The 18941-nt window shown below is 42.2% G+C and overlaps 1 protein-coding gene across 4 annotated transcripts in view; it reads right to left on the bottom strand.

Annotated features, from left to right (window-relative positions):
* Window positions 1-7536, bottom strand: part of TRIM66 (tripartite motif containing 66) — a 60464-nt gene extending 52928 nt beyond the window's left edge. For 2 of the 4 annotated variants that reach the window (XM_008007570.3, XM_037999752.2), the window contains exon 1: window positions 7361-7534. In XM_008007570.3, coding sequence (XP_008005761.2) covers window positions 7361-7418 — 58 coding nt within the window. In that variant the 5' untranslated portion in view covers window positions 7419-7534. Of the gene's footprint in view, window positions 1-7360 lie in introns of all 4 variants that reach the window. The other 2 variants (XM_037999754.2, XM_073018635.1) reach the window with 2 other exon arrangements.
* Between the last annotated feature and the right edge of the window lie 11405 nt (window positions 7537-18941).

Below are 18941 nucleotides of genomic sequence, written 5' to 3'. Positions count from 1 at the left end.
TGTATAAGCTCACTCATGTGGAATCTAAAAAAAACTGATCTCATAAAAGTGGACAGTATAAAAGCGGCTACCAGGGTCTAGAGTCGTTGGCAGGGGGCAAGGGTAGTTAGGGAGATGTTGGTCAAAGGATACAAAAATCCAAGTTAGACAGCAGGAATAAGTTCAAGAGATTCATTGTACAGCATGATAAGTGTGGTTAATAATATATTGTATGCTTGAAAGATGCCAGGAGAATGGATGTAGAGTGTTCTCACCACCAAAATGATAATTATGTGAAGTGATGTGTATGTTAACCGGCTAGATTTAGTCATTCTGCAATGTATTTATACTTCAAAACATCATGTTGTATACTGTAAATACACAGTTTTACATGTCAGTTAAACACTTTTTTAATTAAAAAATATTTATATTTGCTGGCTCAGGCTGCAGAGTTTGTTCTTTCTTCAAAGATTCTCCGTGGAATCTCCTCATCAGTTTGGTATTCTAACTGAGTATGGACTCTCCCCCTGAGCAAAGTGCCACGATGTTGATCACAAGCTTTGAAGACAGGTGAACCTGAATTTGACCTTACCAGGCAGTAGTTGTTAATAAATATACCAAGTAGTTGTCTATAAGTACCCCAATCCTCATATTTTTCATCTATAAAATGGGAGTACTAATACCCCCTTTATAAGGCTGCTGTGGAGTTTACAAAAGATAATGCCTCTACAGTGTCTGCTTGATAAATGTGTTTTGTACCTCCCACTTGAAGAACAAAAAGGGACTGTATCACAAGTGAAAAAAGCCTTCTACTCAGGCTTTATTAAGTCATTTATTCAATAAATATTCACTTAAGACCTCCTCTCCTGCATCATGTTCTGTGTTGGGTTGCAGGGTTACAGACATGAAAGGCACCATCTGGATGAATAGGAAGATGCCTACCTCATGCCATCCCCTCAGTTCCAAGCCCCAGAGCAGGAGTACAGGCCTGGGGAGGCTCTGTTGAGGAATTAGAGCCGAAAACCAGATCGACAGACCCTGAGCCCAGGCACAGCCCTTCTTCCATTCAACATAGCAACTGCTCGGCTCTGCCCAGGAAGCAGGAGAAACAGGTTTACGGAAATGAACTTGGCCCCATGCAGTGTGGCTCCATCCGGTTGGAGGCATTGAAGCTAGGAAACTGTTTATTCCTCAGCCTCTATCTGCCTCCCCTGCCATCCCTCTACCGGCTCCCACATTTTACTTTAAAAACAAAAAAAAAAACAAAAAAAACAAATACAGATTTCTGCCCAGATTCACAGAAAGAGGATAAACTTTCCGGAAAGCCTGTGTTCCTACTCTGCTGGACAAAGTGACTTTACTAAAAACTCTCTCCAAACATGGCTTCTCAAACTACAGACCAGAAATCTAAGTTCAGGTATTGGGTATTTCACTAGGCTAGCCAGAGATAGGTGACAGCTCTGCCTTTCATCAGACAGCTGATTTGGGAGCCATTCTTTTGATCCTTCAGAAAATATTCAGTGGGCAACTGATATCTGCCAGTCCTAGTACATGGAGAACTTACCAGAGTTATTGATCCTTTACTTGAACTTTAAACAATCTGCTCCTCACTGTATTATTATCACCCGTTTATTTGGCTGTCATTCATAGACTATGAGCTCCTTGAAGTCAAGGGCTCTGTCTTTTCTTTTTTTTTTTAATTTTTTTTATTTTTATTTTTTTGAGACGGAGTCTCGCTGCGTCGCCCAGGCTGGAGTGCAGTGGCCGGATCTCAGCTCACTGTAAGCTCCGCCTCCTGGGTTCATGCCATTCTCCTGCCTCAGCCTCCCACGTACCTGGGACTACAGGCGCCTGCCACCACGGCCGGCTAATTTTTTGTATTTTTTAGTAGAGACGGGGTTTCACTGGGTTAGCCAGGATGGTCTCGATCTCCTGACCTCATGATCCGCCCGTCTCGGCCTCCCAAAGTGCTGGGATTACAGGCTTGAGCCACCGCGCCCGGCGGGCTCTGTCTTTCCATCTCTGTACCCTAAATGCCATACAGCCTGGCACATAGTAGTCAATAAATATCCATGAGGGAGAGACAGACATACAAACCAACAAATACCACACCACATAGGGTCCTAATAGTTCCAAGTAATAAATAGGAAGTTAGGCCAGACGCGGTGGCTCACACCTGTAATCCCAGCACTTTGGGAGGCCGAGGCGGGCAGATCATTAATCAGGAGATCGAGATCATCCTGGCTAACACGGTGAAACCCTGTCTCTACTAAAAATACAAAAAAATTAGCCAGGTGTGGTGGCGGGCGCCCGTAGTCCCAGCTACTCGGGAGGCTGAGGCAGGAGAAAGGCACGAACCCGAGAGGCAGAGCTTGCAGTGAGCCAAGATCTCGCCACTGCACTCCAGCCTGGATAACAGAGCAAGACTCCGTCTCAAAAAAATAAAAAAAGAGGAAGTTTATTCAACTTTTTACCCATAAATGCAAATGTGGAAGGTAACCATGGCCTAGCCAGACCATCAGACCTACTAAAGAATATAAGAAGCCAGACACAGTGGCTCACTCCTGTAATCCCCGCACTTGGGGAGGCCGAGGTGGGTGGATCACCAGAGGTCAGGAGTTCCAGACCAGCCTGGCCAATATGGCGAAATCCCGTCTCTACTAAAAATACAAAAAAATTAGCCGGGCATGGTGGTTGGCACCTGTAATTCTAGCTACTCGGGAGGCTGAGGGAGGAGAATTGCTCGAACCCGGGAGGCGGAGGTTCCAGTGAGCCAAGATCACACCATTGCACTCCAATCTGGGCAACAAGAGCAAAACTCCACCTCCAAAAAAAAAAAAAAAAAAGAAAAGAATATAAGATGCCACATAGTACACATATTATATGAGAAATTGCCCCTCTGGTTCCAAATTAAGCATGTTTCCATCTAACAGGCTTTTTTCCCCTATTTACATCTTCTTAACTTCTAATAACAGCACTTTTTTTTTTTTTTAACATTTCTTACTTTCTATAAATGAGGCATACTACAGAAGGCTTTATGTATATGTCCCCATATAATCTTTACAACAGTCCTATGAGTTAGTAACTATCACCATTAACCTCATTTTACAGGCAAAAAAAAAACCTCTTGGTTTTTACACAACTAGTAATGGCAGGCAGATCAGGAATGACACTCAGATGGCCAAATATACTGACACCAAAGCTTTTGGTTTTTATTCTTCATTGCAATTAGAATAACTTGGCAACAAATATTATGATCCAGGTAACTGTCATATGTATAGAGAGAGACAGATGGAGTCTCACTCTGTCGCCCAGGCTGGAGTGTAGTGGCGCGATCTCAGCTCACTGCAACCTCCACTTCCTGGGTTCAAGTGGTTCTCCTGCCTGAGCCTCCCGAGTAGCTAGTATCTGCCACCACTGGCACCTGCCATCAAACTCAGCAACTTTTTTTTGTATTTTTAGTAGAGACAGGGTTTCGCCATGTTAGCCAGGCTGGTCTTGAACTCCTGACCTCAGGTGATCCACCTGCCTTGGCCTCTCAAAGTGCTGGGATTACAGGCGTGAGCCACCACAGCACCCAGACTATATATATGAATTTAATGTTCTCCTTTTAGAGTCACACAGCCTTGACACATGCATAATTCGTTCACGTTAAAAATCTTAAGTGAGATCAAAGACCTGAATTTAAGAGCTAAAACTATAAAACTCCTAGAAGAAAACAAAGGGGAAAATATTTATGACATTGGATTTGGCAATGATTTCTTGAATGTGACACCAAAAGCACAGACAACAACAATAAAAAACATAGATAAGTTGGACTTCATGAAAATTTAAAACTTTGTACATCCCAGGACACTATCAACAGAATGAAAAAGCAACTCACGGAATGGGAGAAAATATTTGCAAATCATATATCTAATAAGAGATTGGTATCCAGAATGTGTAAGGAACTTCTACAATTCGACAATAACAAATGATAACCCCATTAAAAAAATGGGCAAACTGAAACTCTATACCCATCAAACGACAACTCCCCATTCCCCCAGTCCCTAGAAATCACCTTTCTAGTTTCTATCTCTATGAAGCTGACTACTCTAAATATCTCACGTAACTGGAATCATACAGTACTTGCCCTTTTATAACAGGCTTACCTCATTTAGCATAATGTCCTAAAGCTTCATCCATGTTGTAGCATGTGTCAGAACTTCCTTCCTTATTAAAGGTGAATAATATTCCACTATATGTACATACTACATTTTGTTTATCCATTCATTTGTTGATTAACACTTGGGTTACTTCTACCTTTTGGCTATTGCAAATAATGCTGCTAGAAACATGAGTGTACAAATATCTCTTCAAGTCCCTACTTTAAATTCTTTTAAGCATATATCCAAAAGTGGAATTACTGGATCATATGATAATTTGATTTTTAATTTTCTGAGGAACTACCATATTATTTTCCATAGCAGCCACACTGTATTATATTCCCTCCAACAGTGCACAAGTATTCCAATTTCTCTACATTCTTGTCAACATCTATTATTTTCTGGGATTTTTTTGGTTTGTTTGATAGCCATCCTAATAGGCATGAGGTGGTTTCTCATCATGGTTTTGATTTGCATTTCCCTAGTGATTAGTGATGTTGGGTATTTTTTCTTGGGCTTATTGGTTATTTGTACTTCATCTTTGGAGAAATGTATATTCAAATCTTTTGCCCATTTTAAAATCAGGGTTTTTTTTTTCATTGTTGAGTTGTAGGAGTTCTTTTTATATTATAGATATTAACCCAACAATGCTGGAACCTTTTTTTTCATGGCTTAAAACATCAGAAGTTTATTACTTTCAGTGATTCATGGGTTGACTGAGTAGTTCTTGTGCTTCAGTGATGTCATCTGGGATACTGGGATGGCCCAGTCCAAAACAGCCTCACTCATGGCTAGCAACTGGTATTGGTTGTCAGGCAGAAACCTCAGTTCTACTCTCCATGTGACTGCTTGGGCTTACTCACAGCACGGAGACCGGATTCCAAGATGGCATATTCCAACCAGCAAACTTAGACATTGCAGATCTCCTGAGGCCCAGCCTTTGAAGTTACACAGCAATATTTCTGCCACATTCCAGTGGTTAAAGTAAGTCATAGGACCAATACAGATTCAAGGGAAACAGAAATAGACTTCACCTCTTGGTGGGATGGGTGGCAGAAAAGTATTGTGACTATCTTTAAATCCCTATAGTCAGGAAGGGTACCATCACCAAAGCCAGCAAAAGGTGCCACCACTGCTGCAGAGGCCCAATGTCATTTGGTCCAAAGCACAGACTGCCTTATGTTGATGTATTGAGACTGCCATCTCCTATTGCTGCTAATACCAACAGTGCTATTTACCATTACTGAAGAATTATGGTAAAGTCACAGGCACCATCCTTCATACTGTCAATACTGCTGAAATCAATGGTACCAAATACCTTGCATCCTCATTTTCCAACATGATTTTAATAAAACTCCTTTAGGACCATGCGCAGTGGCTCACGCCAGTAATCCCAGCACTTTGGGAGGCCGAGGCAGGCAGGTCACTTGAGGTCAGGAGTTCAAAACCAGCCTGGCCAACATGGTGAAACCCTGTCTCTACTAAAAATACAAAAATTAGCTGGGTGTGGTGGCACGTGCCTGTAGTCCCAGCTATTTGGGAGGCTGAGGCAGAAGAATCACTTGACCTCAGGAGGCAGAGGCTGCAATGAGCCAAGATCGCACCACTGCACTCCAGCCTGGGCGACAGAGCGAGACACTGTCTCAAAAAAAAAAAAAACAAAAAACCTCTTTTTGGGATTTTATTCACAGCCCCCAATGGCAGCCACCTATCACTCAGGCACCAGGTCTGTCCAAGGGCTGTGGGGCCAGGATCAGAGATTGTTAAGTAACACAGCATGAAGCCTGAGGCACTAACATAGAAATCAACCCTCTCCTCTGCCCTTCGGCACTGGAACTGAACCAAACCTGACCACCTCATTTGTTTCTTTTAAGTTTTATTTTAGGTTCAGGGGTACATACTTAGGTTTGTTATACAGGTACATTGTGTGTCATGGGCGGTTTGGTGTATAGATTATTTCATCACCCAGGTAATAATCACAGTACCTGATGGGTAGTTTTTTGTTTTGTCTTGTTTTGTTTTTATTTTTTATTTTTTTTGAAACAAAGTCTCACTCTGTCACCCAGGCTGGCATGCAGTGGTGTGATCTTGGCTCATTGCAACTTCCACCTCCCAGATTCAAGTGATTCTCATGCCTCAGCCTCCCAAGTAGCTGGGACTATAGGCACGTGCCACCATGTCCAGCTAATTTTTGCATTTTTAGTACAGATGGGGTTTCACCATGTTGCCCAGGCTGGTCTCGAACTCCTGACCTCAGATGATTTGCCCACCTCAGCCTCCCAAAGTGCTAGGATTATAGGCATGAGCCACCGCACAAGGCCTGATATGTAGTTTTTTTGACCCTCACTCTCCTCCCACCCTCCACCCTCAAGTAGGTCCCAGTATCTGCTATCCCCAACTCTGTGTCCATATGTACTCAATCTTCAGTTCCCACTTATAAGTGAGAACATGAAGTATTTGGTTTTCTATAATGCTGGAACTTTTAAGATATATTTGTGATTCACCATATTTATACATTTAACTCACTGGATTTTCAAGAGTTCTTTAAGTAATTAGGAATGCCTATTTGCTAGATAACTGGAATACTTACAAAGAAAATAAATTACATTTTATTTTATAAAAGCCAATATCAACAAAATTTGTAAATAAGTTCACATATTAATCAAAGGCCCTTTAAATGGCATTGTTAAAATTTATGCCACTTATAAAGAGAATAAGATTTGTTAATTAAAATTAAGATTAAGGAAAAACTAAGTTTATGTTTAAAAATCATATATTAATGTAAAAAAATCAAAATAGATCATATCTCTCCTGTACTCCAAACTCTCAGCAGACTCTGAGAGGCAAGGTAGCTTGCACATGGGTTCAGAGGGCTTAAATATGTAGATAATCCAGACTACACTTTTTAAAACTTTATTATCACAATGAAACACTTGTTTTAAAAAATTATTGGACAGAACTCATGAAAATATGTGTGTGGACCTCAGCTTGAGAATATTTCACTAATTAAGAGTGTGGGCCAGATGTGGTGGCTCACGCCTGTCATCCCAGCACTTTGGAAGTCCCCATTTTTAACTAGTGTTATAATGCCTCACAGAGAGCCTAGATTCATGTTTCAAATCACTTGGGAAATACTGCAGAGAATAAAACAAACCGAAAAGATCAACACGATATTTCTAAGTGTTGCTAACTTATTTGACTTTCTCACTGCATAATTTCATTCAATGGATACTCACTGTGCCTCTGTGACATGTCCTGTGCTAGAATAGTAAAATGAAGGCACGCGGTTCCCATCTCCAGTGACTGCACAGTTCCCAATGAGACTGTTTCCTAGGAAACGTGACATTCTGGAGCAAGACACAGGCTCCTCCCTGCTGGGCAGCAGCTTAAATACTGAATAGTTCACTAGTCAGTGTGATTCTATTCAAAATCTGTTCCTGACTAATCGTAGGAGGCCAGTCATTCTCTCTCTGCCTTGGAGTTTTAGTGAGTCAGAACACCTCCTCTCCATCTGGGGAGGCAGCCAAACTTTGAATCAAAACCTTCCCAGGCTTCTTAGTCTGCCACCAATTTAAGGAAATCCCAAACATGAAAAGTTCCAGCTTACAAAACAGATATATTAGGCATCAAGAGGATTCGCTCTGTCTCACAGATTCCCCCAAAGATTGCTTTCAGCAATGAGTGTCCCTTGGGCATTTAAATTCTGATTCTTTCTACACCTGAAATTCAGTTCCTATGAAACAGGAAGAGACCTGTTTTGTAGTGGGAGGTGAACTTGTGGTCCTTTGTACTTACCATCTGCAACAGTCTCATGAGCCTTGGCAATCTGCCCTAGCTCCTGTATCAAGCCCTGGAAGCAGTCCTTACAGAGCAAATGCTGGCAGGATAGGAGGCGAGGGCCCACACCTGGCAGGTCGTGAGGGCACAATGACCAGGTCATTACCACAGCCTCAATCTGTCCACTCTTAGGGCAGGGTTTCTGGCCAACTAATGGCAGCCCCATAAAGCTCATGCCCATGTCCACAGCCATGCCTATGCCCAGAACCAGGGCTTTTCCACTGATATGCTAAGGTGAGAAGCAGCGTGTAGAGCAAGCCAGCTCCACTCCCTATAAGTGAAGCACAAAGCAGAGTGATCTATTTCTTTTGGGCAGAAAAAAATATTGTACAGGCCAGAGGGGCCTCGGAGAACAAGGACTCAAAAGTCCAGGCCATGTTCCTCCCCAGAGCTGGAGGCTCATGCCTCAGCCACAGTTCCTCACCTGGGACCAAAAAGAGAGTCCAGCCATCTCTGCCGTGGAAAACAAAGTCTGGAGGTGTCTGCTTTTGTTTGAAGGCAAACAAACCCTTCAAAAGTGTCCCAGACCTGTGCCTCTCCTTATTGGTAGGCAAGCTTGACCTAAGTTTTAATTTTGGAAAAAGGAAGAAAACTGCATTATTGACAAGTTTATGACAGGCACTTTACATACTGTATTTCAAAGGGGTTAAGACACTTTTACAAATTAAATAAAACCAAGAGGGACAGGCTGAGGAAAGAGGCTTAGAGAGGTTGGGTCACGCACAAAAACAGATGGCAAATGGCAGAGTCCAAATTCAAATCCAAGTCAGTCTGATTTGGGACTCCAGCCTTTTTTTTTTTTTTTTTTTTTGAGACAGGGTCTCACTCTGTGGCCCAGGCTAGAGTGCAGTGGCACAGTCACAGCTCACTGCAGCCTTGACTTCTCCAGGCTCAAGTGATCCTCCCACCTCATCCCACCTCAGACTCACAGGTAACTGGGATGACAGGTGCATGCCACCACACGTGGCTAATTTTTTGTATTTTTAGTAGACAGAGTTTCACCATGTTGCCCAGGCTGGTCTCAAACTCCTGGACTCAAGTGATCTGCCTGCCTTGGCCTCCCAAAGTGCTGGAATTACAAGTGTGAGCCACCACACTTGGCCCACACTCTTAATTAGTGAAATGTTCTCAAGCTGAGGTCCACACACATATTTTCATGAGTTCTGTCCTCTAATTTTTTTAAAGCGAGTGTTTCATTGTGATAATAAAGTTTTAAAAAGTATTGTCTGGATTATTTACATATCTACCACAATATGATTTTGGGGGTAGTGTTAAGAGCCTAGGATCTAGTACACACCAGGCAGTTTTACTTGTCTCAGGTTAATGAGCTGAGAGAGGAGCAGACTTAATACACAAATAATGTATTCTTGCCACTTGAAGTCTAAACGACATTGTGGCACAAAATGATGCATGTTTTACAGTACTTGGAACAGAGAAAGGAAGTGGGAAAATTGAGCCATCATCATTGTGGCATATGTTTGCTGAACTTAGCTACAAGAGTGAGCACCACATTTAAGTCTTAATGATAGTTTACTTTAGAAAAACATCAAGTACATGTGAAATTAATATTATTAATTTGATGACTTTATAGTTTTTTATAATTTATAAACTGTATTCAGTTTTATAGTTGTATAAAAACTAAAGGCCAAAGGAAGTTGTACCTAGTTTTATATTTGTACTTATTTAAGAAACAAAATACAAATCATTTAATTCAAATCTGGGTCTCAGTAATTATGCAAGTTTGAGAAAAATTTCACCCCAGTATGAAGTCTTTAGGAGACAAGCCTTCAGGAAGGAGGAAGGGTGATGGGGCTGGGAGAGGCCAGGTTGCCTGGGGTCCAGAAAGATGCCGCTACATAAAGCCATAGATAGATGTGCACTTCTAATTCCTTCTGGGAATTATTTAGCAGAAAACAGCCATAGCAGCAGCATGATTAGAGACAAGGACAGTCTCTATTAGAAGGTTCAAGTATGCCTGAGTTTCTTTCATTGGGCCGGTAGTTCTCAAACTTTTTGGTCTTGGGAACCCCTTTACATATGTTTACTTATTGAAGACTCCAAAGAGAGTTTATTTATGTGAGTTATATCTATTGCTATTTACCACATTAGAAGTTAAAGCTGAGAAAATTTTAAAACACTAATTTTCATAACATAATAAACCAGCTATATGTTAACACGAATAACATATTTTATAGGAAAAAATAACTATTTCTTTTTTTTCCTTTTATTTATTTATATATTTATTTTTTAAGACAGGGTTTTGTTCTGTTGCCTAGGCTGGAAGGCAGTCGTGCAAAGTTCACTGCAGCCTCAAACTTCTGAGCTCAAGCAAATTTCTTGCTTCAGCCTCCTAGGCAGCTAGCACTGCAGGCATGTGCCACCACACCCAACTATTTCATTTTTATTTTTATTTTTGTAGAGACCAGGTCTTGCTATGTAGCCCAAGCTGGTCTCAAACTCCTGGCCTCAAGTGATCCTCCACATTGGCCTCCCAAAGTGCTGGGATTATAGGCGTGAGCAAGCTGCACCCAGCCTAAAACAAAATTAACTTCTTTCATAAAAATTAATTTAATGAGAAGAGTCACATTGTTTCTCATATGCACCAAACTCTTTAACGTCTGGCTTAATAGAAGACAGCTGGATTCCCATACCTGCTTCTGCAGTCAATCTGTTATATGTTATTTTGTTTATAGTATATGAGGAAAATCTAGTCTCATACAGACATATAGCTGGAAAAGATAGGAGTACTTTAATAGCCTTATCAGGTAATTGTGGATATTCTTTGATACCACACCAAAATTCAACAAGTGGTAGTAGTTTCTTAAATGTTATTTATAACGTAGACTCTGAACCAAACTTTTCCTTTTCTGTTATATTAAAATCTGCTGATCTTGCTCTTTGAACTACTCTTTTCCCCAGACATAATTTTTTAACACCAAGCATTGGTCATTTGGAAAATACCAGTTCAATGACTTAAGCAGATGTTCCAAATATCGACACATTTCATTACACAATAACAAAAAAATCACATTCTTTAGAATCACCTCTAATCTCATCAGAAATTTCTTTAAGTATTGAGAAGCTGCCAAACTCAGGGAGGCAGCAAAAACTGTACCAGAATTCTAACTTGTGCTTGAACGCTTGAATTTTATCATTGGCAACAAATACTGTCATTTCACTTTTGAGAAAATATCTGACAAATTCCCATGTCTGATTAACCACAGTTTGTCTGCCAGTTATTGTTTTTTTTGTTTGTTTTTTTTTGTTTGTTTTTTTTTTTTTTTGAGATAGAGTTTTGCTCTTGTTGCCCAGGCTGGAGTGTGCAATGGCATGATTTTGGCTCACTGCAACCTCCGCCTCCCAGGTTCAAGTGATTCTCCTGCGTCAGCCTCCCAAGCAGCTGGGATTACAAGCATGCACTGCCACACCCTGCTAATTTTGTATTTTTAGTGGAGACATGATTTCTCCATGTTGGTCAGGTTGATCTTGAACTCCCGACCTCAGGTGATCTACCCACCTTGGCCTCCCAAAGTGCTGGGATTATAGGCATGCGCCACCGTGCCCCGCCTGCCAGTTGTCCTTTCGTGTAATACTGATGTTTCATTTTTTATTTATTTATATTTATTTATTTATTTATTAGATGGAGTCTCACCCTGTCATCAGGCTGGAGTGCAGTGGTGTGATCTTGGTTCACTGCAACCTCCGACATCCTGATTCAAGTGATTCTCCTGCCTCAGCCTCCTAAGTAGCTACGATTACAGGCATACACCACCACGCCCAGGTAATTTCTGTATTTTTAGTAGAGACGGGGTTTTACCATGTTGGCCAGGATGGTCTCGATCTCCAGACCTCGTGATTCACCTGCCTCGACCTCCCAAAGATTACAGGTGTCAGCCACCACACCTGTCTGTGATGTTTCATTTTTTAAAAGGTTAGTTTAACTTGCAACTCAATAGCACAAGCACAGTTTCTCACTTTGATATGTAGCAGGAACACTTTTTCTTCACACAGAATATCAAAAAGAAATCTAAAAAAGTACTTCAGAATTTAAGATTGAGATTTAATAAAAATTGTTACCACTTCATCATTGATGGACATTCTTCAGGTAAACTCTCTTCCACTTCCTCTTCCTCCTCCTTCTTCTTCTACTACTACTATTACTACTACCGGCAGACACCTAGTGGTAAAGAATAATGTTTTGTTCCGGTTCGGTGCCCAAAACATCAGCAGTTTTATACAACATTGCTTTGGCATCAGTGCAAATGTCAACAAGTGAAAAGATCAAATAACACGTTAGCTTTATTATTAAAAGTGTTTTGACCTGTGGACCCCCTGAAATGATCTCAGGGACCCCCTACCCCATAGGGTCTACAGATCACACTTTGAGAACTACTGCATTAGACCTTGCATCACAATCCTGGGAATTCAGGGAGGTATCATGGCTTTCCACCATGAGCAAGTACTACACAGGGTAAGAATATAAAGAAGCAAGCATCTCATTTATGTCTTAGAAAGCCATTGAAGTTACTCCATGAAAGTAAAAGTTTAATTTAAAGGCACATCCACGCAATGAGTTTCTGATTTGAGAAGAGGAAGGGTCAAATGACCCCATTTCTGCCCCCTTTCTGTGGCTGCTTTCATCATAAATTAGTTCTTCCCTCTCCTTCTTATCTCCCCTGACCTAGAAGAGTGGAGGGGACAGAGTTTGGAAGACTGTACTTACACCAAGATAGTAAATTCAAATGCCTACAGGGGCTGGGCAATCTATATGAATAAAGTGCTTTACTTAAAAGAATGTGGGTCTAGTGTCTCCAAATCTTAGTTTTCCAAAACCCCAGAAATTCTTATTTTTATTTAAATTTTAAAATGTTGGTAAAAAGTTAAATTTTAAGACATTACCTTGCCACAAACCACCTCCTTTTAACATCTTACCACATCTGTATTTAAGAAAAGGAAAATATTGACTGGAGTACCTTAAGCTTGCCAAGGAATGATGGAACAAGTCATTCCACATCACACTGGCAATAAGAATTTCAAAGATAGTTTGCATGAGGGGTACAGAACAAATTATCATAAAAATAACACTCATTTTAGGGAGAAAGAGTAGGTAATGAGAGTACCTACTCTTTGCTAGGCTGTGTTATATATGATACATTATTTGTTTGCTTGTTTAATGTATGTCTTAGACATAGTCTTAGGGAAGGACTTTTGCCCTTCCCTATTCACAATTGTACCTGCCCTTCACTTGCCTGACACCTAGTGCAGGAACACAGTATACACTCAATTAATATTTATAAAATGAATGAATTAATCTCATCATTTTTTCATTATACAGACAAGAAAACAGATTCAAAGAGAATATGCTATTTGTTCAATACAATTCAGTTAGTAAAAACAGAACTAGGAGACTGGGTGTGATGGTCACGCCTATAATCCCAGTGCTTTGGGAGGTCGAGGTAGGAGGGCTGCTTGAGGCTAGCAGTTTGAGACCAGCCTGGGCCACATACAAGACTCTATCTTTAAAAACAACAACAACAACAACAACAACAACAAAAACAAAACTAGGCAATGAACCCAAGTTTCTGTGTTCTTTCCATTAATTTTATCCTCTGAAATTAAATGAAAACCCAAATACGTAACTTCTTTTTTCTGCTGTTGTATAAACTGTTCTCAAAGACTCTAGAATTTCTCTTTTCATGTTTTGTTACTCTGAGTTTAATGGCAGCACGGTTTTCCACCCTAGTTTCCAACAAAGCTTTAGGAATATAATTGCCATGTAGAACAATCTATCCAACACTGGAAAGAAAGACTCCTAAAAATCCCTAATCTTCCAATTAGATTATTTTTACTTTGTGCTGAAGAAAACCCCGCCTGATCTTATGGATTTCCCCTAAATGCCATATATCAAAAACTACTGATAAAGGCAAACAAAACCCCCCAAGGCTAGGGAGGTTAAAATGAAACTGGAAACTACATATTGCTGGTGAATAAATTGGCACAATCCTTTTGGAAAAAATATATAGTAACATAAAATGAATCACAAAAATGTTCATACCATATAATCCAGCAGTCTCACTCCTGGGAATTCATCCTAGACAAGTTATTCAACAGGAGAAGAAAATATTATATACAAATGCTCATTCCATCATTGTCTCTAACAGCAAAGAATACAGTAAGAATTTTTTTAAAAAAACAAAACACACAAGAAAGTGGCTTAATAAATGATAGTATATGCTGAAAATAAATTACTCTTCAGCTGTTAAAAATAATCATGAGGACTGGCTTAGTGATACGAAAAACTGCCATGGTATTAAATAAAAAGCAGAATACAAAAGGATTTGTATACTATGATCATCAACTTTGCAGACAGCTATGTCTCCACGTATACAGGGGTTGAAAGGTAATACTCAGAAAACGGCACCATAGGGTGGAATGATTTGAGTTGCTTATACTTAAATTTTTTTCAAAATTTTTTTTACTGTTGTACTATCTATTATGTATACTTTTTCAAGTCTTTCTGAAATAAATTGGGATTTCTGAGTTTTTCTCTAATTCTCACTTGGAAAAAAAGCAGAAACACTGCTTCTTCCCATCTTGATTAACAGTGCTCTACTTAAAAAAGAAAACAAACATAGTATTTCCAAATGTCCATATCTAAAGATGGAGAGCAAGAAAACAGAGCTGGATCCATTCAGGATGTTGCTGCTATCTGAAGGACTGATGTCGAATTCAGGAACCCAGCAAAGAGAGAAAGGAAGAGGGATCACCAGGGCCTTCTTCAGGGTGATGATGTGTTCCCAAGGCCACCTGGAGAGAGGCCCGGCGCAGCAAAAAATCAGCACACTTGCCTGCTTCACCAGGATGCTGCCTGGTATCATCTCTTCCATTCATTTCAGAGGTATTTTCTGAGGCCCTCACACTCTGAGGAAGCCCAGATGCCTGAGATGTCACAAAGCTATGCTGTACTTCAGAAGAGATGTCACAGAGAAGGACACCCCTCAGGAGTCATGGCCAAAGGTCATGTCCCATGTGCCTAGTTGGGAGGGACAGGTCCCCTAATGCCAAATATCTGACTGTTACTCCACTTTGCAGACAGAGAACTCAGCTTTGTCTGCTCTCTCAGACCTCTGTCCACCTAGGAAAAGTGACACACACTGAACAAACCCCACATGAGTTGTGTGTTTAAGTCATGTGGTTGCCTTTTGAAGGAGAGGGAACTGGATAGAAAACTGGATAGAGCCAGATAACTACCCAGGGTACTCCCTCTACAACCAGATCAAACCACTGATAAGAAGAATGTTAGGTGAGCACAGAACCCAACGGGGAGTGCTGGGTCCACTCTGGGAGGTCTTCTGTTCAGCCGGGTGGCCTGAGGGACAGGATGTAGCTCCTCCATAACCAAGGAACCTGGCGAACTATCCAGGAGGAGTGTCTCAGCATCTAGAATCCTACCCCAACTCCTTGCGGTGGTGGTCCTCATTGCAGGCCCCAGCTCTAATACCCCTGATGGTTCCTTTCCATTCCCAAGGTTCTGCCCAGCTTACCTGCATTGACAGATCATCTTCCCAAGGTTAGGTTCCAGGTAACCCAGCTCATTTCTTGTGCACTTACTGGCCAGTTCTGATGTCAAATAGAGGATGATCTCTTCTTTGATCTCACCTCCTACTCTCAAGACCCCTCTTCCTGCTGGTCACATGCAGTATGTGATTAAGGTTGATGGAGGGATGAAGACCATAATGCTGTGAGGTCAGAGAGGGACTGGTCGCTGAGGTAAAAGCAGGAGATCTGGAGAGAGAAGACTAAAGGCTACGCCCAGGCTCTGTAGCTGACCACCTATGCAGCGTCTGACAAGTCACCCAATTCTTCTGTGCTTCAGTTTTCACACGCATAAAATGAGGCTGGTAGTGCTGTACCTTCAGGCAGATGCATTTTGTAAACTGCCAAGTGCTCTGAAAATGTTGGTTGTTATCCTTGCAGACTGAAGTGTTCTGGGAAGAAACAGAATATAAGGTGGACCTTAAAGGTTGAGGAAGATTCAGGACACATGGTCAGGAAGAGGATAGGCACTCCAGGATGGGAAACAGCATGAGCAAAGGCAAAAATGCAGATGGGATATACCAAACATGGCTGCAGTAGAAAGCTTGTGTAAGGGAGAGGCTGAGGTAAGGTTGGGAAGGCAAGTGGGCTATATTCTGTTGGTCATAAGGAGCTATTGAACTTTTTGATCAAGTAAGTAAAAGAATGGAAGTCATGTTTTTGGAATACTAACCTGGTGGAGATGTGAAGGATACAGAGATTGGAGGAGGGTTAGAAGGCAGGCAGGGTGAACAAAGGAAGGTGTTGTAAACTCCAGATAAGAGATATGATGCGGGCCTGAATGAAGGCAGGGGCACTAAGGTTTAAACAGAGGAAGCACATTGGAGAGATAGAACAGAAACAAAAGGATAGGGTGACAGTGCAGCAGAAGAAGAGGCGGCTTGGGGACAATTTTCATTATCTAGGTGGACAATGGTGCTACTCACCAAGACAGAGAATAAAGGAGAAGGTACCAGTAAGCAGTGAAGATTGAGTTCTTTGGATATGTTTACTTTGTCTGTAGAATGTCCAAGGAATACTAACCAGTAATTAAGTGACCATATGGATGTGGAGCTCAGCAATAAGGATGTGAATTGAAGGCCGGGTGCGGTGGCTCAAGCCTGTAATCCCAGCACTTTGGGAGGCCGAGACGAGTGGATCACGAGGTCAGGAGTTCGAGACCATCCCGGCTAACACGGTGAAACCCCGTCTCTACTAAAAAAAAAAAATACAAAAAACTAGCCAGGCGAGGTGGCGGCCGCCTGCAGTCCCAGCTACTCGGGAGGCTGAGCCAAGAGAATGGTGTAAAAATCCAGGAGGTGGAGCTTGCAGTGAGCTGAGATCCGGCCACTGCACTCCAGCCCAGGCGACAGAGCGAGACTCTGTCTCAAAAAAAAAAAAAAAAAGGATGTGAATTGAAGCCACCCAGGAAGACCATATACTGTGAAAACATAAGGACAAGGACAGAAGGCTGAGGAACATCAACATTTAAATGGTGGACAACGCTGGAAGAATCTGAAAAGAAGACTGAGAAGTGACCAAAGAGTAGGAGGAAGGCAAGACTTTCTCTAGAAAAAGACGCCAACAGATTAAAGTACAACAGAAAGAACAAGTGGTATCAAGAATAGGAAGAGTCCAATTTGGCAATTGGTTCATTAATGGCAATAGTAAGAGCAATTTCATTGCAGTCACAGGCTGTGAGCTAGATTGCAGGGAACAATGGATGGGAAGGTGCAAATGGGCAGGATTTGTAGACTACTCTTTTGGGGAGCTTGGCTGTAAAGGAAAGGGCAAGGACATGGGAGAACTTTGGATTTTTTTTTTTTTTTGAGATCGAGTCTGGCTCTGTCCCAGGCTGGAGTGCAGTGGCGTGATCTCGGCTCACTGCAAGCTCCACCTTCCCGGTTCACGCCATTCTCCTGCCTCAGCCTCCCGAGTAGCTGGGACTACAGGCGCCCGCCACCTCGCCCGGCTAATTTTTTGTATTTTTAGTAGAGACGGGGTTTCACCCTGTTAGTCAGGATGGTCTCGATCTCCTGACCTCGTAATCCGCCCGCGTTGGCCTTCCAAAGTGCTGGGATTACAGGCATGAGCCACCGCGCCTGGCCAGAATTTTGCATATTTTTATATTTTAGCTGAAGGGGGCAAGAGAAATAAAAATAAATAAATACACACTCACGCTCACACATACACATAGGGAATAACTGAGGGGATGGGATTTTAAAAATTTATTTCATTTTTCCCATGGGATCTATTAATAGACTAGCGAGGGGATGGGGTCTTGAACACTGGCTGAAGTAACCGACTTAAAAGAGAAGACACGCTGCTATTAGCGAAGACAGGGAGGTGAGGGTAAGCTCATTTATTCACTCAACAATCACTAGTTGAGTGTGGATAAAAGAAAACCATCCTTTGCCACATAAGGAATTAGGTCTAGTAGGGAAGACAAACGTAGGTCAATAAATTACATAAGGGCTGTACTAGATTGCATGGTGGTACAGGTGGGGAAGCGAGCAACTATGTCTGCATTGTGTCCAGGAAAGGGTCACAGGCGTGTTATGTAGATTCTGGAGAAAATTCAAAAACAGCATTTATTTTTACTTATTTACTTTTGTATGTAGAGACAAGGGTCTCACTATGTTGCCCAGGCTGTTGTTGAACTACTCGCCTCAAGCAATCCTCCCGCCTCGACCTCCCAAAGTGTTGGGACTACAGGTGTAAGCCACCGCGCCTGGCCTAAATGTGGCATTTAGAAAAAGTATTTACAATATCTGCATTAAAAGGACCATAAAGCAACCAGGCATCTAAGTCCCTGAACCGATTTAAGTTGCTCAAACCTGAGAGGACAACCAAATGATAGCAGAAGGGCAAAAGAGAAAGGAAGCCCGAGTGCCCACTCAGGAGTGTGAGCGGGAGGAGGCATTTCGGGAGCCGCCCGAGCTTCAGAAAACGGAGAGAGACACCAGGTGGCCATACTGAGGATTAAACAGGGCCTCGCGGTTCCGCACTGCGGCCGGGAGACAAACCAGCCGCCACTATCACCAGCCCCGAGCAAACCACTAAGAACTGGGGAAGGGCGCGGGGCGGCTCAGGGCTGGCGCATTTGGTGAGGAGCTTGATACCGAGGCCCTTAGGGTCGGCTTAGGCGGTTCCCTGGCCCAGGCGCCAGAAAAGGAGCCGGCTCAAGCAGGCAAGGGCGGCGTGCAGTACAGCACACCTAGCTCCGATTCTTCAACAGTTCCCGTCTTCCGAGCCTGTCACAGCCGGCTTCACAGAGACCGTTCACCGCCACCACAAGATTCTGTGAGGAGTATCACCACCCCGAGGAGGCGACTAGGAGACGCGCAATCCCGCGAGACCAAGAGGCCCCGCCCGAAGCCGGGCCTCTGTGACCGGAAGTGAGGC

Source organism: Chlorocebus sabaeus, chromosome 1 (genome assembly GCF_047675955.1).
Source record: "Chlorocebus sabaeus isolate Y175 chromosome 1, mChlSab1.0.hap1, whole genome shotgun sequence".
Taxonomy (NCBI): domain Eukaryota; kingdom Metazoa; phylum Chordata; class Mammalia; order Primates; family Cercopithecidae; genus Chlorocebus; species Chlorocebus sabaeus.
Note: the sequence above shows the minus strand (reverse complement) of the source record. Positions and strands in the feature narration are given on the sequence as shown.